Raw genomic sequence first — 24,573 nt, 5'->3', positions numbered from 1 at the left:
TTTGCATAACTTATAGCATGCTTTAAGTTACACACATATCTTTGGCATTTAGGTGTAAGCACTTACACCAGTTATATGGTTTGAGGAACTGCTCATTCCTAAAATATAGGCTTATTGTTTTATCTGTAATACTAGTATCCTATAAAGAAAAGTAGGTGCCTACTTTTGTATGTAGAATAAGCATCTAAATATAGATAAAATGTTATAGAATCGGTGGTGTAGTAAGGGAGTGAACCATCCTGGGCACCATCTTCATGAGGGCGCTGGTGCCTCTCCTCCTCTCCATCCCCCCCAGCTTGAAATGTTCACCGGCACAAGTAGCATTTTCCACTTGCTGCTCGCGCTAACCTCGGCTCCCTTCTGATGTCACTTCCTGGTCAGGGGATCAGGATGTGATGTCAGAAAGGGACCAAAACCGGCACAAGCAGCAGGTGGAAGATGCTGCTTGCGCTGGCAAACATTACAAGAGGTGCTGGCAGGGGGTAGGGAAGAGCAGGGGGTGCATGATGCAGCAATGCCGAGAGCTACCTCCCCGGGCACCAACTTCCCCAGCTACACCATTGTAAAGAATTACATCCTAACTACATTAGTACTTATTGTTAGTAAATGATCCCCTAAGTAAGATCAGATTCAGAAATTAGTTAGAAGGAAATGAACCACTACTTTAGACTAAGTTCTGAAATTAGGAAGAAATAGAACGTTATCTAGATTCTAGAATACTTGAACCATCTACAAATTAAAAAAAAAATCTCTATACAACCTTTATTCAAACTAAAGAAAATAGCACAAAAATAATTTGGTAAATTAAATTAATTTGGTATACCGCCCATCTGTTAATATCTGAGCATTTTGCAATAATTAAAAAATGAAAAGAAATACATAAGCAATAACCCAATAGAAAATTACACTCATTTCACTAAACAGCTTTCCTTAAAACTCAGCTGGTTTGAAGCCCCTTCCCTCAGATGTTCCAAAGTGATCTCCAGAGTTTAAAAAAAAATAACCAATTGCTAGTATTTTTTATGTTTTATTAATAGCTAATTTGTAAAAATATATTTGTTTATCAATTTTTCATCCAGTTATGGAAATGATGTGATGATATAGGTCAGGGGTAGGGAACTCCGGTCCTCGAGAGCCGTATTCCAGTCGGGTTTTCAGGATTTTCTCAATGAATATGCATTGAAAGCAGTGCATGCAAATAGATCTCATGCATATTCATTGCAGAAATCCTGAAAACCTGACTGGAATATGGCTCTCGAGGATCGGAGTTCCCTACCCCTGATATAGGTAAACCAGATATATGAATTTCAGTACAATATTTATGTTCTTGATAAACGTACAGGAGCTTGCATAAACGTGTTTATTACTAAAAGTGTAAAAGCTGTCTTTTCATGGAAGAACAGACACCTGCATCATTATTTAGATTCACTGTGCTCATGTTTTGGTGGCATGATCATTGTTTATTCATTCAGCCTGTTGTTTTTTTTCTCTAATTCTATTTGTTGCCTATGAAGAAGTAGAACAGGAGTCAGCACGGGCAAAGGAGAAGGCTCGCATAGAAGAAATGGATGAAGATGAGTATGAGGCTCTCTCAGTGGATGAACGAGCCAGGGTTGATGAGCAGAGGCTCAAAACAATGCGTGAACGTAGAAAGAGGTTTGTTTGCCTTTATTACATTCTCTAACCAGCTGATATGTAAAACTATTTAACTACAAACAAAACTGAGAGCAAAATCAAAAAACTAACGCGGATTCAAAAATTGATATCTATTCAGAAAAAGAATCCCCTGCCCAGATATATACTCAATCAAAAACAATACAACGTTAGTGCAGTACTAAACAAACTGTTTCACAAAGAATATATACATATTTTAATAATCTTATTCATATTATCAACATTTCAACAAAGTTAAAAACACATGAGACTATAAACACACATAAACAGACAAACACATAACAAATAAGACATATCAGATAATTATCAGGACGGCCAAAGAAAGTTCACTAAAATGTGAGTTCAAAGAATCACGTAGCTTGAAGAAGTTCAGGCTCCAACTTGAAGAGCAGCCATGAAGTGATCAAAAGGCAGATGAAAGTCCTAAGTCGTCCGACAATGAAGTAAATCAGGTGAAACGGATCCAAAATCAGCAAAGAAGTACACTAAAGTGCTGGTGCAAGTGCAGTAGTAGTGCAGAGTCCGTGTCAATACAATATAAGTTCAACACTGTCAAAGTGCAAAGCAAAACTCTAAAGGAATGTTCAAAAGTTCAAAAAGAATGTTCTGAAACAATCCCAAAAGAAAATAACACACCCAAAAAGGCAGCCAGTCTTCTTACTCCTCCTCAACACAGTCTTCTTACTCCTCCTCAACACAATATAACAGGCCTGTGTTGAGGAGGAGTAAGAAGACTGGCTGCCTTTTTGGGCGTGTTATTTTCTTTTGGGATTGTTTCAGAACATTCTTTTTGAACTTTTGAACATTCCTTTTGAGTTTTGCTTTGCACTTTGACAGTGTTGAACTTATATTGTATTGACACGGACTCTGCACTACTACTGCACTTGCACCAGCACTTTAGTGTGCTTCTTTGCTGATTTTGGATCTGTTTCACCTGATTTACTTCATTGTCAGACGACCTAGGACTTTCATCTGCCTTTTGATCACTTCATGGCTGCTCTTCAAGCCTGAACTTCTTCAAGCTACGTGATTCTTTGAACTCACATTTTAGTGAACTTTCTTTGGCCGTCCTGATATTTATCTGATATGTCTTACTTGTTATGTGTTTGTCTGTTTATGTGTGTTTGTAGTCTCATGTGTTTTTAACTTTGTTGAAATGTTGATAATATGAATAAGATTATTAAAATATGTATATATTCTTTGTGAAGCAGTTTGTTTAGTACTGCACTAACGTTGTATTGCTTTTGATTGAGTAAATATCTGGGCAGGGGATTCTTTTTCTGAGAAGCTATTTAACTAACCAAAAACTGAGGTGACCAGTTAAATAGCACTTAACCAGTTCAATGCAAATATTTGAAGCAAGATAACTGATTATCTCTGCTGAACATTCACAGACAGCAGCTAAAAGTTAACCTATTATATTTGGCGATAATCCATCTTCCAGTGCAATAGGTGATACATTCTAGACAATAATAATAATTTATTTTTATATACCACCTAACCTGCAGTTCTTAGTGGTTTACACAATTAGGTACTCAGCATACAACATAATAATAACATCATCATCTATGTATCATCTACTATAATAAAACCCTAAGCGGGCATGCGCACTCCTAATTGTGTGTTCCATTTTCTGTGATCAGTAGGTCTCCGGCATGTAGGAGTGTGCATGCACACTTAGGGTTCTGTTTTCCATGCTGTTGTTCGGTCTGGCCTGCTCCCTGCTCGCCTTGCCATAGTGTATTTTTAAGTTGAAAGACGCGGCGACGGCTCCTCTCACTATCCCCACCTGCGTTGGAAGTCCAACATAGGCAGGGATAGTGAGAGGAGCTGCCGCCGCGTCTTTCAACTTAAAAATACACTACGGCAAGGCGAGTAGGGAGCAGGCCAGACTGAAACTTCAAAAATCCCAAGGCTTTACAAAGGTGATCAAATCCACTGCCCGACAGAGGGCTCCGTTTTGAAGCTGTGGCTCTCATTGAACTGCCAGTTGGCCGGCTCCCTTGCCGGATTTAATTTCGGTTTACAGGTGCCGCCGCGGCTCCTCTCACGAGCCGCACCTGCATCGGAGAAGACTTCCGATGCAGGCAGGAATCGTTAGAGGAGCCGCTGGGGCACCTTTAAACTTAAAAATAACTCCGGCAAGGGAGCTGGCCAGACCGCAGGAAGAAAGGGGGGATGGAGAAATCCTGCTGTTGCACAGGGAAATGGAGGGGGAGTGAATGCTGTTTCGGCTTTTGCACAGGGAAGTAGGGGGGGAGGGAAAAATGCTGCTGCACAGGGAAATGGAGGGGGAGGGAATGCTGCTTCAGCTTCTGCACAGGGAAATGGGGGGGAGGGAAAAAATGCTGCTGCACAGGGAAATGGAGGGGGAGGGAATGCTGCTTCGGCTTCTGCACAGGGAAGTAGGGGAGAGGGAAAACAATGCTGTTGCACAGGGAAATGGAGGGAGAGGGAATGCTGCGGCTGCTGCACAGGGAAGTGGGGAGGGGGACAGAAAGAAAGGAAGAAAGACACAGGGGCAGGGAGAGAGACAGAAAGACAGACAAACAAAGGGGGCCAGGGAGAGAGACAGATAGAAAGAAAAACAGCGGGAAGGAGAGAGACAGAAAGAAAAAGACAGGGGTAGGGAGAGAGAAAGAAAGACAGACAGACATATATTCTAGCACCCGTTAATGTAACGGGCTTAAAGACTAGTACATAATAAAATCAGAGTAACTAATAGAAGCATTAAAACTAATGAATAAGGTAACATAATATCAACTAAAATAAGTGCAAATAAAAAGTACATTATAACTACATGATAATATGAAAATCAATAATGTATATTATATTGTTTAAATAAATGGGTTTTAAGATCTTTTTGAAATTGATAGTAAGAAATGGAGAAACAAGAAGATTCAAACATGAATTCATTAATTCTGCTTGGAATGCTAGGGTCCTATTCAAAAAATTTTTGTAACAACATTCACAGTAGGGTTATTTCCCCATACTCGCATGCTCTGCACAAGAAATCCACTTCTGATTTTTCACACTGCCTCTGCAGTACTTCACTGATCGGTTTAGTGCCCTCTACAGTCTTTCTTTCTGCACGCATGTCTGCAGCTTTGTGTGTTCTGCTCTCCCCATTTTATTATTTTAAATTCGATGTTGTTTCGTCCCGTTTGCCTGTTTGCGGGTATTTTCGCATTTGAAGCAAATTTGGAGCTCTGCCTGCTTAGAATTCACAGACTTCGGTTTGTAGCTGACAGGCTGATTCCTTTCCCTAATTTCAAGGCTGACAGGCCTTGGAGCTCAGGGCTGTCCCTGAAGTAGTCTCACCTTCTGTTAAGCAGGGGTTGAGCACATACTGTTAGGCACAGCGGTGTTCTGCAGGAGGCTCAGCGGTGTTCTGCAGCGTGCCAGATGCATTTTCATGCCTCCGCCCATCCTCATGCACATCCGGTAGTCTGCTGGGGTGGAGGCATAATCAAGACAGTGCAGTCCGACTGGAAGCCCGAAAATCAGCTTTGTAAGAGCAGTCCCAGCATTGTGGAAGTGAATTCTTATACAGCTACTGAGTAAGAGCTATGAGCAGGTAGATTCCAGTCTATCAGGTCACAGTGAGTACAAGGAGCTGAAAGCTTGTGAGAGATGTTGGGGAAAGTTTTTAAAAAGTGGGATTTTCTGAGTTTCTGCATGTTCCCCTGTGCTCCCCTCCTTAAAAGTCCTAAAATCAATGGTTTGGACTTTGGGAAGTGTGAGAAATATCACGTGAATTTGGTGCCGATGGCCATCTTGGATTTTTAGCTATCTTTTTTTTTCTTCTCCTTGCTTCTTCAAAACTGCAATTTTTGCTTGGAAAACTGCTGGGATGGAGTCCTTGGGGTCTCCTCATGCCAGGATTGCACATATTTTGTACTTTTAGAGTGTCCGTGTGGCCCAGCTTGGGAAGGGGGGCTGTAGGAACTGGCTTAGCTTTTCTCCCACAGAAGCAGGTGATCAGACGCTCAGCCAGCCCAGTGGGATGGCCTCCATTACTTTTGGGGCTTGGCCCGATTGGTTCTTCAGTCAGTCTGGCTGCAGACACTCCACAGTCTAAGACAGGGGTGCCCAAAAAATTGATCGTGATCGACCAGTAGATCACAAGGGCAACGTGAGTCGATCGCGGAGCCCTTTCCGAGCTCTGCGATAGACTCGCATTGCCTTTGCTTTCTCCCTGCTTCCCCGACACACAAAAGCCAGGCCCGTGCACAAGCCTCCCCCACCCCGTCAATTTTGATGTCGGAGAGGAAGTTCCGGGCCAGCCAATCGCTGCCTGGCTGGCCCAGAACTTCCTCTCCAACGTCAGAATTGACAGGGGGAAGGCTTGTGTAGTGGCTGCATGGGCCTGTCTTTTGCGCATCGGGGAAGCAGGGAGAAATTGGTAGTTGTGGCTTTGGGGGGGCAGAGAAAGAGAGAAAAAAAAGAAAGATGGTGGCTGGGGGGCAGGGAGAGAAAAAGAAAGATGGTGGCTGGGGGGGGCAGAGAGAGAGAGAGAGAGTAGAAAGAGGGGTGGGGTAGAAAGAGTAATATCAAGCTCCAAAGGTGCAGCCGCTCCTTCAGGCTGAGCAAATGCAGGGCTCTCACCTCTGGTATGTGCTGCTGGGTTCCTGGTAAAATCTCTCTCCATTCTCTGTTGTACCAGAGAGGAGGTACAATCAAGTGAGGTAGTACTCCGCACCATCCCTTTTCTTTTAATATGTGGCATAGTTCAACTAAATTGTGGCAAACAGAAGCAAGAAAATATTGTTTCAACAGAGGAGAGACACAGAGCTCACCAGGTGTGTGCCACCATCTTGACCACTCCCACAGGAGCAGGGAGAGAGAAAGAAAGATGGGGGGCAGGGAGAAATAAAGGGGGCAGGATAAAGAAAGACAGAAAGAAAGGGGGCAGGGAGAGAGAAAGAAAGAGGAGCAGGGAAAGAGAAAGACAGAAAAAGAAAGTTGGGCAGGGAGAGAGAAAGAAAAAGTTGAGGGAGGAAATGGAGTGTGTCGAGGGGCAGGCAGGGAGAGAGGAAGAAAAAGTTGGACTTATGGGAGGGACAGAGAGAGTTGTTGGTTGGGGAATGGAATGAAGTCTAGAGGAGAGGAAGCATGCAGGAGGCAGAAAGAAGGGAAGAAATATTGGATGCACAGTCAGAAGGAAGTGCAACCAGAGACTCATGAAATCACCAGACAACAAAGGTAGGAAAAATGATTTTATTTTCAATTTAATGATCAAAAATTGTCTATTTTGAGAATTTATATATGCTGTCTATATTTTTCACTATGGCCCCCTTTTAATAAACTGCAATAGTGATTTTTAGTGTAGGGAGCCTATGAGTGTCAGGAGCAGCTCCCTCCACTAAAAACCGCTATTGCGGTTCAGTAAAAGGGGAGGGGGTATATTTGTCTATTTTTGTATCGTTGTTACTGAGGTGACATTGCATAAAAGTCATTTGCCTTGACCTCTTTGAAAAAATTCCCCACCAGACCCCATCATTTCAAAAAGCACCGAGGTGCTAACCTCACCTCCCTAAAGCCTGTTCCCCCAGCAAACCTGCCCAACCTTACCTCAGACTCTCTCACCCCAGTCCCTACTCTCTATTGTAATGCCAGGTCCGTCAGAAATAAGACCCAAATAGTAAAAGATTTACTTGAGGATTTTGATCCGGGTTTTTTGTGCATCACTGAATCATGGATCGAAAAAGATGACTTACTCATACAAAATGAACTCTGTCCCCCAGGCTACCATGGTCTTTTCTCTCCTAGAATAAATCGGAAAGGAGGAGGTCTAGCCCTTCTCTACAAATCATTCTTTAATGTTGAGCTCCTAGAAAAGGGTAGTCATCCCTCTCTGGAATTCATGCTAGCCTCAATAAACGACGAACTTCGCCCCCACCCATTAGGCATCCTGCTACTTTACCGCCCACCCACCCCCTGGAATAAATCCTCTGACTTTGTTCTTGAGACCATAACAAAGGCCTATCTAAAATTCCAAAGACTACTGATCATAGGTGACATAAACCTTCACCTAGACGACAACACCAACAATGACTCAACTGAGTTCAAAGACTTCCTCATTTCCTTAGGCTTCACTGCTCCCCCGCCCACCCCTACCCACGAAAAGGGGCACTCCATTGACATCATTAGCTTTCTTGACCTGACTGAGCATAAAACTTCCACAGATATGACCCGTTGGGAACATGTCCTCTGGTCTGATCACCTCCTAGGCTCTTTCTGCCTCCCTGTCTTCATGTCAGCCCTTGATATCCCAACCCGTGCCACAAACTCCATCACCTACCGCAAAAAGATCTCAAGTGAATTATTCCGGTCCCAGTTTCTCAACAAACTCCCTCCTCTTCCCACTCACACGGACCCTGACTCAATCTGGCACAACTGGGTGACTCTTTCCGAATCCACGTACCGTGCCCTTGCCCCTCTAACCACTAAACCCATCTCCTACTCTCACAAGGCTCCCTGGTATCTCCCATACCACAGAGAATTAAAACAGAAATGTCGGGCCCTGGAACGGAGATGGAAAAAATCAAAATCCCCCCTAGATAAGCAATCCTGGAGAGAAAACATCAAATCCTACAACTCCGTACTAAAAAAAGCTAGGAAGAATTACTATGGAGACAAAATCTCCAGGTCAAAAAACCAAAACAGTACACTGTTCCACATCTGGCGGAACCTAACTTCTACAAACGACTCCGCCCCCCCCCTCCCATCTCCAAATGATCTAGCCAAATTTTTCAACGAGAAGATCACTACCATAAAGAGCTCGTTTCCCTCAGCTATCTCCTACAACTCTCTCCCCCCGAAAGACTCCGACGCTATCCCTGCCGACAGATCATGGACTACATTCGAACTTGTATCCGAGACCCAGATCTCTAAACTTTGCCTCAAACTTAAATCCTGCAAGTGCATCCTAGATCCCTTCCTATCCTACTTTTACGAAAAAATCCCTGCACAGGCCATCTCTTCCCTTACTAACCTCATAAACAAAGTCTTACTATCGGGCCTGTTCTCCACCGAAATGGGACACATTGCCTTATCCCCTCTTCTGAAAAAAATTGATCTTGACCCTTCCTCACCATCGAACTATCGCCCCATAGCAAACATCCCTCTTTTAACAAAACTTCTAGAGACCATAGTCGCTACTCAGCTCTCCTCTTACCTAGAGAGATTCTCCATTCTCCAACACTACCAATACGGATTTAGGCCCAATTTCAGCACTGAGTCCCTCCTAGTTTCCCTAATCTCAAAGGTGCAACAACTACACGCCCGAAACAAATTTGCTGTTCTCCTACAGTTTGATCTCTCCGCGGTTTTCGACGTCGTGCATCACGACATACTAATCTACCAACTTTCTGAGATTGGAATAGACTCATCTGTCCTAAAGTGGTTCTCAAACTTCCTTCGCGATCGTTCCTACATTGTCAACACAAACGGCTCCAAATCCGCTTCGTGGACACCATCCTGTGGTGTTCCACAGGACTCTCCCCTATCCCCTATTCTCTTCAACATGTATATGACCTCCCTGAAGCTCCTTAAACTATCCCCCCTTGAAACAATTTACACATATGCAGACGATATCCTCATCCTCCTCGAAACAGATCCAAACCTTACAAACCTCCAAGAGAACATCACATAATGCATAATGAGACTTCACGCCTGGTCCCTCTCAGTACAGATGAAATTAAATGAATTTTGGGCTTGGCCCAAAATTAGCTCACCTGCCCGCCCTCTTCACCCTACCCACAGGCCCTGCTCTACACCTTGAGTTCTCAAGCAAGGTCCTCGGCATCACTATCGACGCCTCCCTTTCCCTCAATGATCACCTGAATTCCTTGGCAAAATCTTGTTTTTTCAGCCTCCACATGCTGAGGAAAGTTAGAACCTATTTTCACCAAAAGCATTTCACCGTCCTTGTACAATCCATCATCCTATCCAAACTCGATTATTGTAATGCCATCTACTTAGGCCTAACGAAAAAAGTCTTCGCAGACTCCAGCTTATCCAGAACACTGCGGCCAAGCTGATTTTTGCTAAACACAAATATGATCACGTCTCCCCTCTACTTACCAATCTTCACTGGCTCCCAGTACTTTCCAGAATTCATTTCAAATGCTCCTGCCTGGCTTTCAAGATCATTCACGGCATCCTTCCGCCCCTAATTCCTCTATCCTTCCTCGCCCCGACACCAACTACCACCAGATCAGCCCACAGACATAAACTATCCTTCCCCTCTCTACACGGCATCCTCCACGCATGTAAACTGGGTAGATCCCTCCTCTCCAAAATCACGGGCCCCTGGAACGATCTCACTGTCCCGCTGCAGAACCTGGGCTCCCTCCAACTATTCCGAAAACAAATGAAAACCTGGCTTTTCTCTAGCATATAACATCTCTTCTCCTGATTACATCCCCTCTTTTTATGCTTTGTAAACTTTTTCTCTTCTCTCTTCCTATATTTTTTAAACTTTGTAAACCGTGTCGAGCTCCACTTCCATGGAGAAGATGCGGTATATAAACCTAAGGCTTAGTTTAGTTTAGAATATAAATTATAATTAACATTTTCTCTGCGTACAATGTGCTTTATGTTTTTTTTAAATTTTATTGTTGGTAGATCATTTTGACTTGGTCATTTTAAAAGAAGCTCGCAAGCTAAAAAAGTGTGGGCACCCTTGGTCTAAGACATGCAAATTTAAGTCATCTAAGGGTGACTCCATGCCCTAAGAGCCGAATACCTTCTCTAAAATCATGAGGTTTTGTACTCAAAGTTATAAAAAACAAAAAACAAAACCATGTTACTCTCCTAAGCAGTCTTCATTCCCTCCCAGGGTGTTTTGGGGTTGCATGGTGCCTTCGGGCGTGTCCTTACCTCCACCTGATCCAGCTGTTGATGTGCCTGCTCCTGATTTGGGGGATCTGGCTGCTGATCCTGACTTCTGATTCCTTGTTTGACAGTGCAGTTCTTCCCGAATCCGGGGATCTAGGCTTGTGTGTTGGATCCATGGATCCTTTGGGGGCTCCAGATCCTGGTGATAATCCTGCTGTCATGCACTTAATCAAGTTTGCAGCTCTGCCTTTACTGCATCTGTGCAGGAATTGAGCTTAGCCACTCAGATGGCTCTGCCAGGCTTTGTAGTGGACGCTCGCATTCTGTGACCTATCCCTGGCATCCGGATATGAGTTTTATGGCTTCTGAGCAGTTTGACTCTCTGGAAAGTACTTTGCAGAGTGCTAGAGCTATATATCACTTGTGTCCCCTGGCACAGGATTGTCCGCAGCTTTTGGAGCAACCCAAGGTGGATTTCTTGGTGGCACAAATGACTAAGTACATCTCTCTTCCCAGTGCAGGAGGTATTGTGTTGAAAGCTATGCAGGACTGCCGTGTGGTTGTGGTCCTCAGGAAACTTTTTGAAACAGCCAATTTGGGCATCAGAGCTGCTTTGGCGACGTCTTTTGTCACAAGTGCCTGATTTGGTAGAGCCTCCTCCTCAACTGCTGCTGGCTGGGACACTTATATAGTGGATGCCTTATATGACCTTTTGAAAGTGCTGGTAAAAGTGTCAGTGTTCTCCCTTTTTCCCTACTGGATGAAGTTTCTTGGGTGAAGGCGCATATGTGTCCTCTTCAGCCTGCCCTACTCTCGCTGGGCGCCACGCTGAGATGCCTTGCAGATTTGTCTGCTATGGCGTCTACAGACTCGAGCAAGTGTGGACTGGTGGATTTGCCCACAATCCCTCTGCGGGGGCATTCCGCTCCTCATTGTCTCCTAGATCGTGGTGAGGACAGAAGCCAGCCTTCAGGGCTTTGGAGCTCATTGCAATTGTTGTCCTGTTCAGAGGTTGGACACTCTCACAGAGAAAGTAGTCCATCTGCCTGGTGGAGCTCCGGGCTATTTGTCTGGCCTTGATGAGATTGCTGAAGACCTTAGAGGGCCAAGCAGTCAGGGTCTTCTCCAGCAATGTGACTGCAGTAGCCTATGTCAATCGGCAGGGAAGGCCCAATAGCACTCCTCTGGCTCAGGAAGCTCGCCTTCTTTTTCTTGGGTGGAACGTCTTCTCCTGGCACTGACAGAAGCACATGTGGCAAGAGTGAACAACGTGCAAACAGACCTCATTTGCAGATGGTCTCTGGGTCCAGGCGAGTGGATCCTGTTCCCACTGTCATTTCAGATGATTGAGGAGTGCTGATTGGAGTCTCTGCGTCAATCCGATGACCACTTCATGATTCCGGAAGGTATTTCTCTTCTTCATTCAAAGATCCAAGCCCAGAAGTGGAGGGTTCGATGCGCTGATGCTTTCTCCTGTCTGTTTTAACCCCTGGGCTGTTAGTCGACTGTGTGCTTCAGAGCATCCTGTCCATGTTATGCTGGTGGCTTCAGCTTGATCACATGGGTGTGTGGATCACAGCCTTTGAGCTGAGTGCTACTTCGGACCCTTTCAAGCAGGATCTAGTTGCCATGCCATTTCCGGGGCCTTTTGCTCTTAGGGCATGGCTCTTGAGCACGCGACCTTTGGGAATATAAGATATTCTGCCCTTGGTGTTAAGGCTCTTCTACAGTCTAAGAAGTCGTCTGGGGGTAGGCGTATGCTATGGTGTGGAAGGCCTTCCAATATTGGTGCATCCACGTCCAGATGGATTTGTATTCAGCTCCGATCTCGCTGATTCTTGCCTTTCTTCCTGTTGGAAATATACTGGACTTATGGTGGCTTCTCTGTGGGTCCCGGTAGCTAGGCTCTCTTACTTAGAGCAAAGTACAGTTGGACCTCTGTGGCAGCTCATCCTGATGTTGCTCAATTCTTGCAGGGGGTCCATCGGCTGGTTTTCCATCTTATCCCTACCTCAGACCTTAGCCTGGTGCTTCTCTGTTGGTTTTGCCGCTCTAGGCCGTTGTTTCATCTTTTCATCATCATTGCGCAGTGTGTTTACCTGCCTTTCTGCTGACATGTTCTTTGACTCAGAACCACCTGTTGCAGAAACTGGTCATACGCAGGGTTCTCCTGCATTATTGGAGGTCACTAATTAGTTTTACCTCTCTGACCATCTGTTTGTGCTCCCACTTCTAAGGTCACAATTTCCGGATGGATCCATAGGGCCATTTCATCAGCCTATATTCTTTCTGGGAAACGCTCTCCTGGTAGAAAGTGCCTTGATGGAAACAGGGGTGTGGCTTCTTCATGGTCTGAAGCTAAATCTGTCTCCCTTGAGATTTGCAGGGTTGCAACGTGGTCTTCTCTTCCCACGTTTGTCATGTTTTACAGCGTAGATGTTGCTGCAAGGCAGGACACGGCCTTCGGGTCCTCGATCTTAAGGGCCGGCAAAGCAAGTCCACCCTAGCTATTCGGGTGGACTGCTTTGGTACATCCCTATGGTCTAGAATGTCTCATCTATTGCATTGGAAAAAGAGATTATGTACTTACCCTCGTTAGCTCATTTCCAGTAGATAGGTGAGACATTCTAGACTCCTTGCCCTTTCTGTGCCTGTTTACAGTTTATCTGTTTATGCTTCTTCATGCTGTTTCTTGGAAGTCACTCAGCCCTTGAGGGCTGGACAGAATTTGTATATATGTTCCCATGTTCCTTTTGTTGGGGAGTTGTGCTGCGTTCCTTTGGATCCTGTGTTGAAGGTTAATGGTACTATTGCATTCCTTTCAGCAGAACACTTTGTTTAGCCTGTTATTACAGGTGCCTCTACTTCACATATGTGGATGCCTCTCAGTTCTTGGGTTCTGACTGTAAAGGGTGCTAATCTGATTAGTGAAGTAATCTGATTAGTGAAGAATGGATTTCTTCTGCAGAACATGCGACTATGGGGAAATAACCCTATTGTCTAGAACAGTGTTTCTCAACACGCGGTACGCATACCCTTGGGGGTATGTGGGCCACTTGTTGGAGGTACGCAGCATGGCCGCCACGGAGAATATTCCTTGCCCATCCATCGAAGCTATGCTGCCGCCACTGAGGATCCCTCATTGCTGCCTGCCCCACCCACAGAAGCTGCTGCCGGGGATTCCCCTTCCTCCTGAAGCCGACCCACAGGGCTTCCCTCTGATGTCAAAGCTGACATCAGAGGAAAGCCTGTTGGTCAGTGGGGGGGAGGGGAAGTTCCCAGTTATCTCCTTGCCACACTTGCTCCTTCACAGCCACACTCACTTCTTCATAGCTTGTTGGGGTGATACGCAGCCGGCAGTGGTTCACACGCACATAGCTGACCCAGAAACCTTCTCTCCGATGTCAGAACCGACGTCTGAGGGAAGCCTTATGGGTCAGCCATGTGCAGCGTGTGAATTGCTGCCTGCATGTCCTCCCAATAAGCCGCTGAAGGCAGAAGGAGCGAGTGCAGCTCAAACAAGTAAGGGGACACAATCTTTCGGGGACAAAGGGAGAAAGGAGGGGGGGAAGGAACGCATTAGGGTATTGGAGGGGCATGATTCTGAGACAATGGCTGGAGGGGAGGGGCACAAACTTGGCTCAGAAGTAAGGGAGGTGGCATGAACATGGGACACAGAAGGGAGAGAGGAAGGGGGCACTAACCTGGGATATAGGAGGGAGGGAATACAAAGGGTAAATTGTTGGGCATGAGTGTGTGAGTGAGAGGGAAAGAGATGGTGGCACATTGGGATAGGAAGAAAGAGGAAAATTGGGCACAGAGAGAGAAAGGAGAGATATAGAGATACATGGGGAAGAGAAGGATGAGAGAGAGAAATGTTGGATATAGTAGTGGAGAGGGAAAAAGGGAAAGATTGAAGGGAATGCAAGGGGGAGGATTATTGAACATAGTGATGGAGGGAAAGATGTGGCATGGTGCTGGAGAGGGGTGATAGAAGGAGAAATGGAGCTGGTGGGCTGTGGTAAAAAATGCTGCACATGATCCGGGGGATGGGAGAGGGAGAAATGTTGGACTCATGGAGGGACAGAGAGAAAGATGTTGATTGGGGAAGGGAATGAGGTCTGGAGGAGAGTAAGCATGCAGGAGGCAGAAAGAAAGAAACATTGGATGCACAGTCAGAAGAAGTGCACCGAGAGACTCATGAAATCACCAGCCAACAAAGGTAAGAAAAATTATTTTATTTTCAATTTAGTGATCAAATGTGTCCATTTTGAGAATTTATATCTGCTGTCTATATTTTGCACTATATTTTTCTGTTTTTCTATAGTTGTTACTGAGATGACATTGCATATTTTAAAGTCATCTGCCTTGACTTCTTTGAACCCCCCAAATATAAATGATAATTAATATTTTACCCCAAGACAAGAAGGCAGCATATTCTCACATGTGGGTGATGTCATCCACGGAGCCCCAGTATGGAAAGCTTTAAAAGTGTATCGCCACTTTAAGAACTTTAGAAAGTTTGCGACTGACTGCACAATGCATGCGCGAGTGCCTTCCCACCCTACATAGGTGTACAGCTCCTCAGTTTTCCACGGAGCTAAGAAGTCATATTTTTGAACGTCGAACAATTTTGCCTTGTTGCCTTCCCGCTCTCGCTTACTTTTTTCATCTTTTCCCTTTTTTTCTTCATTTTATTTTTTCTTGTAAAAATTAAATAATAATAACAACAAAAGTGGTGTTTATTTTTTTCCCTCTCATGGGTGCTCATTGGTGGGGCCTTTTTTCCATCTTAGCCATTGAGTTTAATTTGGCTGAGGCAGTCTTTCCGTCGATGTCCCACCCATTGAAGGGATATAAGAAGTGTGGCAGGTGCAAAAGGCCCATTTCTCTAACTGGCCCACATTGTTGGTGTCTACAGTGCCTTGACCCAGAACATCGTGCTGAGTCCTGTGTGCGTTGTTCTTCGCTTCAGAAACGCACCATCAAAAGCTGCAAGTTGCAGCAGGAAAAGTTATTCGGCACCAGCATGGAAGTAGATAAGACATCCCAGCCATCGATATTGAAGGCGTCGACATCAGCACTGGTGTCGGAGGGCATCGCTCCTTCTGGTAAGCCAGTTAAGCCACCATCCTCCCAGTCCATGTTGTAGGCCACTATGGCATCGAGTCCAGTAATGCCTGCCAAGCAATGACCTTTCTTATGGCTCACCACTTCTCTATCGAGGGTTGCATCTTCATCTAAGTCACTCTCTCCGAGGCGAGCCAAGACACCTTTGGTACCGGCAGACAAGCTGACGGTACCGGTGCTTTCTTTCCAGGAAAATCTGGATGCACTTTTCTGCTTGGAATTTGGTAGCATGTTTCGCCTTATGACCTCTACTCTGACTGTTTTGGTACCAGCTCGGCCTGAACATGATCCCACAAGGTCTTCTGGTAGCGCCATTGGATCTTCAGTACTGCAGCAAACCACCTCTCAACACTGGTCATCTTGGCAATCCTGCACTGCATCTTCTCATTCAAGTTCATCAAAGCATCGTCGATCATCTCCTTCTCTTCATCATTCTCATTTCAGCAAATGTTCTTCCAAGAGGAAATACCATTCTTCTCCACATGCTTCTCAACGTAACAGGTCTCTGATACTGACTCCCCCTAAGAAACATCATTCTTTGGATCATGCTTCCAAGCACATCAAATCTTCGTCTCATGAGAATCTCGGAGAGGGTGAGAGCCAGAAGGCCTTGAGCATGTGCAGATGCTCAAAGCCTTGCAGCAGCCCAGCAGAGAACCAGCGGCAGGCACTTTCAGCACCAGCGCACGGGTAAGGACAGGGACAGTCAGTGGGGGGAGGAGACAATTTCAGTCGCAAAGAGAGGGAGCAGCGCTAGTGGCCTTGGGTGAGCAGCAAAACCGGTTCCCGGGGTGGGGTGTCAAAGTAAAGGACAGCAGGGGGAGAAGATAGAAGAAGCGATATGGGTCGGGTTGGGTCGAGTGTTGGCTCAGATCTGAGCAGGAGAGAGCAGAAGAAAAGCAGCTACAGAGAGAAGCAGAGGGAGAGAGAAGCCAAAGGGGGGAAAAAGCAGATAAAAGAGCAGGAGAAAGAAGCAGGAGACCAATAGGGGAATCGGTGAGAGTTAGCTCCACCCCCCCCCCCCCCGACGTCCACCACCGAAGCTCTGCCTTAAAATGGGAGGGGCCAACGGAGCAGAGTTGATCTGAGCAGGAGAGAGCAAGAGAAAAGCAGCTACAGAGAGAGAAGCCAAAGGGGGAAAAAAGCAGATAAAAGAGCAGGAGAGAGAAGCAGAGGCAGGAGACCAAGAGGGGAATCGGTTAGAGTTAGCTCCACCCACCTCCCTGACGTCCACCACCGAAGCTCCGCCTTAAAAGGGGAGGGGCCAATGGAGCAGAGTTTATCTGACTCTGAGCAGGAGAAAAGCAGCTACAGAGAGAGGCAGAGGCAGAGAGAACAAAAGGGGGAAAAAAGCAGATAAAAGAGCAGGCGCAACCACAGCAGACCCAGAAGGCATCCCCAGCAGACCGGCAAGCAGCAGACGGAAGGAAGATGTTGAGCTACCCAGTTTTCTGCATCGTATGTATGATTACCATTATCGTATGTATGATTAACTCAAGTGTATGTACACAAACGCAAGGAGCCTTACAAATAAGATGGGTGAATTAGAAGCCATAGCACAAAAAGATAACGTTGACATCATAGGCATCACGGAAACATGGTGGACTGAGGAAAACGTCTGGGACACTGTGCTACCGGGATACAAACTATACCACAGAGAAAGAACATAAGAACATAAGAAGTTGCCTCCGCTGAGGCAGATCAGAGGTCCATCTCGCCCAGCGGTCCGCTCCCGCGGCAGCCCATCAGGCCTATTGCCTGAGCAGTGGTCCCTGACTATTTCTATAACCTACCTCTACTCCTATCCCTATAACCTACCTCTACTTCTATCTGTACCCCTCAATCCCTTTGTTCTCTAGGAACCTATCCAAACCTTCTTTGAAGCCCTGTAACGTGCTCCTGCCTACCACAGCCTCCGTAAGCGCATTCCATGTATCCACCACCCTCTGGGTGAAAAAGAACTTCCTAGCGTTTGTTCTAAACCTGTCCCCTTTCAATTTCTCCGAGTGCCCCCTTGTACTTGTGGTTCCCCATAATTTGAAAAATCTGTCCCTGTCTACTTTTTCTATGCCCTTCAGGATCTTGAAGATTTCTATCATGTCTCCTCTAAGTCTCCGCTTCTCCAGGGAGAACAGCCCCAAATTTTTTAGTCTGTCAGTATATGAGAGATTTTCCATACCTTTTATCAGCTTAGTTGCTCTTCTCTGGACTCCCTCAAGTACTGCCATGTCCTTCTTGAGGTATGGTGACCAGTACTGGACACAGTATTCCAGATGCGGGCGAACCATTGCAAGATACAGTGGCAGGATGACTTCCTTCGTCCTGGTCGTGATACCCTTTTTAATGATACCCAACATTTTGTTTGCTTTCCTTGAGGCTGTGGCGCACTGTGCCGACGCCTTCAATGTTGTGTCTACCATCACTCCCAGGTCTCTTTCAAGGTTACTTACCCCTAGCAGTGATCCCCCCATTTTGTAAGTGAACATAGGGTTCTTTTTCCCTACATGCATGACCTTGCATTTCCCTATGTTGAAGCTCATTTGCCACTTTTTGGCCCACTCTTCCAGTGTTGTCAGATCCTTTTGGAGATCTTCGCAGTCTGCCATGGTTTTAACCCTGCTGTATAGTTTGATGTCATCCGCAAATTTAATGACCTCACATTTTGTTCCCGCCTCTAGGTCGTTAATGAATATATTGAACAGGAGCGGTCCCAGCACCGACCCCTGCCGAACTTCGCTCGTGACCCATTGCCAGTCTGAGTAATGGCCCTTTACTCCAACCCTCAAAAAGGTGGGGGCGTTGCCATATACGTCAAAGAGGAAATTGAATCTGCTGGAGAGAACACGCCACAACTGAAATATAAGTTAGAGTCTCTATGGGTCAAAATTCCAGGAACAAATGGCCTGGAAATGAAGATCGGCATCTACTACCGACCCCCAGGGCAGTCCAAAGAAATTGATGGAGAAATGACAGATGAGATTAAACACAATTGCAAGGAAGGCAACACAGTTATCATGGGTAACTTCAACTATCCGGAAATAGACTGGAACCTAGGCACCTCCGGCTGCATTAGAGAGACCAAGTTCTTGGATGCTGTAGGCGATTGCTTCCTGGAACAACTTGTCAAGGAAAATACTAGAGGAAATGCAATTCTGGACTTAATTCTAAATGGCCTGCGAGGACCAGCACAAGATGTAGAAGGGACACTGGAAAGCAGCGATCACAATATGATCCACTTTGATCTGGATGCAGGGGAGAAACATCGGTCCAAAATGACAGCCACGGCACTGAACTTCCGAAATGGGAATTACAAAGGGATGAGACTCATGGTAGGGAAGAAGATTAAGAAGAGGATAAAAACTGTAAAAATGCTAGAGCAAGTTTGGTCCCTTTTTAAGGACACAGTCTATATATACCGCATATCAACAAGGGATCCAAGAGGAAAAAGAACAAAGAACCAGCGTGGCTCACTGTAGAGGTGAAGGAAGTGATCAGAGACAAGAAAACTTCATTTAAGGAATGGAAAAGGTCAAAAACGGATGAAAACTGGAACAAGAACAAACAACATCAACGTAGGTGCCATAAGGTGGTAAAAGGGGCCAAAAGAGACTACGAGGAAAAAATAGCCAAGGAGGCGAAGAACTTCTAGCCGTTCTTTCGATATATTAAGGGGAAACGTCCCGCAAAGGAAGTGGTGGGACCGTTGGATGACCATGGAATAAAGGGAACACTAAAGGAGGACAAAGCAATCGCTGACAAACTGAACACATTTTTTTGCATCTGTACTTACCGAAGAAGATGTACACAGCATACCGGAACCCATCAGGCTAAGACGGAAAGCTGACAGGATTGACGGTCAGTCTAGAGGAGGTATGTAGGCAGATTGATAGGCTTAAGAGCGCTAAATCCCTGGGACCGGATGGCATCCATCCGAGGGTCATCAAGGAACTGAAAGGGACCATAGCTGAACTGCTTCAACTAATAGCCAATCTGTCGATCAAATCGGGAAAGATTCCGGATGACTGGAAGGTGGCGAATGTTATACCGATCTTCAAGAAAGGTTCGAGGGGAGATCCGGGGAACTACAGACTGGTGAGTCTGACCTCGGTACTGGGAAAGATGGTAGAGTCACTGATAAAGGACAGCATCATTGATCACCTTGACGGACACGGGCTGATGAGGACCAGTCAGCACGGTTTTAGCAAAGGCAGATCGTGTTTGACGAACTTGCTGCACTACTTTGAGGGAGTAAACAGACAGATAGACAAGGGCGATCTGGTCGACATTGTTTATCTGGATTTTCAGAAGGCGTTCGACAAGGTTCCGCATGAACGACTACTTCAGAAAATTGCAAGCCATGGAATTGAGGGTGAAATACTCATGTGGATTAAAAACTGGCTGGACCATAGGAAACAGAGAGTGGGGGTAAATGGCCAATACTTGGACAGGAAGAGCGTCACCATTGGGGTGCCGCAGGGCTCGGTGCTTGGACCCATGCTCTTTAACAACTTTATAAATGATCTGGACATAGATACGACGAGCGAGGTGATTAAATTTGTGGATGATACAAAGTTATTCAGAGTAGTAAAGACGCAGGGGGATTGCGAAGATCTGCAACGTGACATAATCAAACTCGAGGAATGGGCATCGATATGGCAGATGAGGTTCAACATGGATAAGTGTAAAGTGATGCATGTCGGTAACAAAAATCTCATGCACGAATACAGGATGTCCGGGGTGGTACTTGGAGAGACCTCCCAGAAAAGGGACTTGGGAGTTCTGATCAACAAGTCGATGAAGCCATCCACACAATGTACGGCAGCAGCAAAAAGGGCAAACTGAATGCTAGGAATGATACAGAAGGGGATCACAAACAGATCAGAGAAGATTATCATGCCGCTGTACCAGGCCATGGTACGCCCTCACCTGGAATATTGCGTCCAGCACTGGTCGCCGTACATGAAGAAGGACACGGTACTACTCGAAAGGGTCCAGAGAAGAGCGACTAAGATGGTTAAAGGGGCTGGAGGAGCTGCCGTACAGTGTAAGATTAGAGAAACTGGGCCCCTTCTCCCTCGAACAGAGAAGATTGAGAGGGGACATGATCAAAACATTCAAGGTACTGAAGGGGATAGACTTAGTAAATAAGGACAGGTTGTTCACCCTTTCCAAGGTAGGGAGAACAAGAGGGCACTCTCTAAAGTTGAAAGGGGATAGATTCCGTACAAACGTAAGGAAGTTCTTCTTCACCCAGAGAGTGGTAGAAAGGTGGAACGCTCTTCCAGAGGCTGTTATAGGGGGAAACACTCTCCAGGAATTCAAGACAAAGTTAGACAAGTTTCTGATGAACAAAAACGTGCGCTGGTAGGGCTAGTCTCAGTTAGGGTGCTGGTCTTAGACCAGAGGGCCGCCGCGTGAGCGGAGTGCTGAGCATAATGGACCACTGGTCTGACTTAGCAGTGGCAATTTTTATGTTCTTATGTTTTTGGGGATCAGGTCGGAGAGATATACCTAAGTCAGTGGAACAAATCATCCGAGTTGCCATTATGGCCTATTCGAGCACTTTGGATTACGAGTATGCTTCTGGAACGAATTATGCTTGCAAACCAAGGTACCACTGTATATGGTTCGGTCTGCTTATGATACTTTTGAATTAACTTCCAGGGATCTTCAATGTTTGTGGTCATGAGACGTTTAGCCTGGCTTCAAGTTGCAGATATGGATACTAATCTACAAGACAGATTGGCTCATATCCCATGCTTAGGAGTGAATGTTTTGGGGACTCTATTGAAAATGCCACTCAAAAGCTCACTAACCATGAGAAACATTGGAATGTGTTGCTCAAATCCAAAACAAGACCAGCGGTTGCAAAGTCTTTCAAACCTTCCTCTTCTTATCAGAGGCATTTTTCAGCTAAACCTTCTGCTCCCGTTAGACCACAACAGAAGAAACAAAAGCAGCAGCGTACTCCCAAATCACAACCAGCAGGTATCTCAAAGTCCACATAGTCTTTTTGATGGGCTTCTAGAGAGCATAGCCACTGTTCCTTTGCCTCAGTCTCTCCCACAATCAATTGGTGGTCGTCTCCAACTTTATTTTCACCGTTGGGAGTTGATCACCTCAGACCTCTTGAGTTCTAAATGTCATTTGAGAGGGATAGTCCTTTCATTTCCTCACTATTCCTCCAGATCATCTTCCAAGAGAGTAATTTTCAAACGCTCAACAGACCTCTCTCCTTCTTCGGGAAATCGATTCTCTTCTTCTAAATACCATCAAAGATGTACCCTCAACTAGAGAATGACACGGGGAAAAAATTTGTCCCTGTCACCGCCCCGTCCTCGCGACCACTGTCCCAATCCCCACAACCACTGCCCCCGCCCCATCCCAGTCCCCGCAACCACTGTCCCCGCAGCATCCATACAAGCCTCAGTACTGCAATATTTAGCTTATTCCTTCCTTATAAATTGAAGTTCTGGCAGCTGAACTAGAGAAAGAGATGTTCAGCTGGCAGGGCTTTGTTTATCAACACAACTAATATCAACACAACTAATTTTTATCAACACAACTAATATACTACTTTATCCTAAAGCAAAAAATAAATAAATATAATTTTTTTTCTACCTTTGTTGTCTGGTTTCTGCTTTCCTCATCTTCTTATTCAGTTCCTTCCATCCACTGTCTGCCTTCTCTCTGCATCTTCCATTTGCTCTGTTACTGTGCCTCTCCCTCCATCCCCCCTAATTGGTTTGGTACCCATCTTCTTCCCTCCACTACCCCCATAATCTGGCATCTCTGTCTTCTTCCCTTCCAGTGTTTTCTCCCCACTCTCATAGTAACATAGTAACATAGTAGATGACGGCAGATAAAGACCCAAATGGTCCATCCAGTCTGCCCAACCTGATTCAATTTAATTTTTTTTTTTTTTTTAAATTTTTAAATTTTTTTTAATTTTTCTTCTTAGCTATTTCTGGGCAAGAATCCAAAGCTTTACCCGGTACTGTGCTTGGGTTCCAACTGCCAAAATCTCTGTTAAGACTTACTCCAGCCCATCTACACCCTCCAGCCATTGAAGCCCTCCCCTGCCCATCCTCCACCAAACGGCCAGACACAGACACAGACCGTGCAAGTCTGCCCAGTAACTGGCCTAGTTCAATATTTAATATTATTTTCTGATTCTAAATCTTCTGTGTTCATCCCACGCTTCTTTGAACTCAGTCACAGTTTTACTCTCCACCACCTCTCTCGGGAGCGCATTCCAGGCATCCACTACCCTCTCCGTAAAGTAGAATTTCCTAACATTGCCCCTGAATCTACCACTCCTCAACCTCAAATTATGTCCTCTGGTTTTACCATTTTCCTTTCTCTGGAAAAGATTTTGTTCTACGTTAATACCCTTCAAGTATTTGAACGTCTGAAAATACTCTCCCTCCATCCCATTCTAGTAAGCTAGGGAGTCCCACATGTGAAAATATGCTGCCTGCTTGTCCTGGGATAAAGCACAGTTACTTACCATAAAAGATGTTATCCAGGGGCAGCAGGCAGATATTCTCATAAGCCACCCACCTCCCCTGGTTGGCTTCTTAGCTGGCTTATTGAATTGAGGAGCCATTCACCTATGTTGGGTGGGAAGGCACTCACGCATGTGCGGTGCAGTCAGATGTGAACTTTCTAAAGTTCTTAAAGTGGCAATATACTTTTAAAGCTGTCCATACTGGGGCTCCATGGAGTTTTTAAAAAAATTTGTGGTTACCATTATGTATTAATCCTATATAATAAAAGGCTAACTCGCGCATGCGCACTCCTATTTGCGTGCTTCCATGATCAGTAGTTCTGTGGCCGCAGGAGTGCGCATGCGCGACTCGCCAGCCTTACTTCCCAGCATCCGCGATTTGTTTTTCTCCGTCCCCTTCAGTCCCTCTAAAGCTTCGGACTACGGACCCCCAAAGCCGCCGCGGCTCCTCTCTCATCTTCCGATGCAACTGCAGCTCATGAGAGGAGCCGCGGCAGCGGTGGCTTTGAAAACGGCTCCCTTGCGGCGACAGTCCCCCGACAGATATTCTCGCAATGCCTACCCCCACCTCCTTTTTTAGCGATCCATCGAGAGGCTCCCCAGCCTTCTTCCAACACCTACCGAGCCCCCAGCGCTGCTTTTAACTCTTCCTGCACGTGGCCCAAGCTGACAGTACCAGCAATACAAAACCTGAAAAAGGAGGCGGGACTCTTCCCCACACGAAGCCCTATGGCCGCTGTTCACACAAGCCAAACTCCCACGCAGCCCACCTTGCAATTGCGCACGGGAGCCCCAGCCCGATCAACTCCTCCAGGCCGACTATACACCGACCTTGCCCGAAATCACAGGCACAACTAAGCGCCAGCTCCTCCCAAATTCGCCCGAACTCACACACACACCTAATTGTCAGCTCATTTGAAGAGCCCGAACTCACAGCCACACCTAAACATGCAGACCGGGGTTGTGAGAGGATGCGCCCTGGCAAGTGGTGCACAGGGACTTGAGAGGGAGGGAAATTGGCTGGGGAGAAATACAGGCAGACAGCTTTGTGATGTTCCCAGAACAAATGTGGCAGCTCAAACCAACCAGAATGGAAGTAAAGAGGTATGTACGTTCTTCTTTGCTTCCACAGTTGTCAAAACAAATTTCAGACACTCACAGAAGGACAGGAACACTGGACAAGGAGAGAGAGACACACAGACACTCACAGAAGGACAGGGGGCTAAAGAGACAGATTGAAAAAAAAAAAATACAGTGGACAAGGAGAGAGAGAGACAAAGACACTCAGAATTTCTGGATAGGGATCTAAAGAGACATTGAAAAAAAAACCACAAGAAACATTGGACAAGGAGAGCGAGACACACAGACACTCAGACTTATACAGATCTGCAGAAAAAATGGACAAAAAAACAATT

At 45.8% G+C, this 24,573-nt stretch overlaps 1 protein-coding gene across 6 annotated transcripts in view; it reads left to right on the top strand.

The window, feature by feature from the left end:
• The window catches only part of HYDIN (HYDIN axonemal central pair apparatus protein), a 1,718,235-nt gene that overhangs the window by 1,053,305 nt on the left and 640,357 nt on the right, over positions 1–24,573 (top strand). For all 6 annotated transcript variants that reach the window (XM_033943280.1, XM_033943278.1, XM_033943277.1 and 3 more), the window contains one exon: positions 1,515–1,656. In XM_033943280.1, the coding sequence (XP_033799171.1) occupies positions 1,515–1,656 (142 nt within the window). The remainder of the gene's footprint in view (positions 1–1,514; positions 1,657–24,573) is intronic.

This window comes from Geotrypetes seraphini, chromosome 4, assembly GCF_902459505.1.
Source record: "Geotrypetes seraphini chromosome 4, aGeoSer1.1, whole genome shotgun sequence".
NCBI classification, from domain to species: domain Eukaryota; kingdom Metazoa; phylum Chordata; class Amphibia; order Gymnophiona; family Dermophiidae; genus Geotrypetes; species Geotrypetes seraphini.
This window is presented reverse-complemented; position numbering and strand designations above follow the sequence as displayed.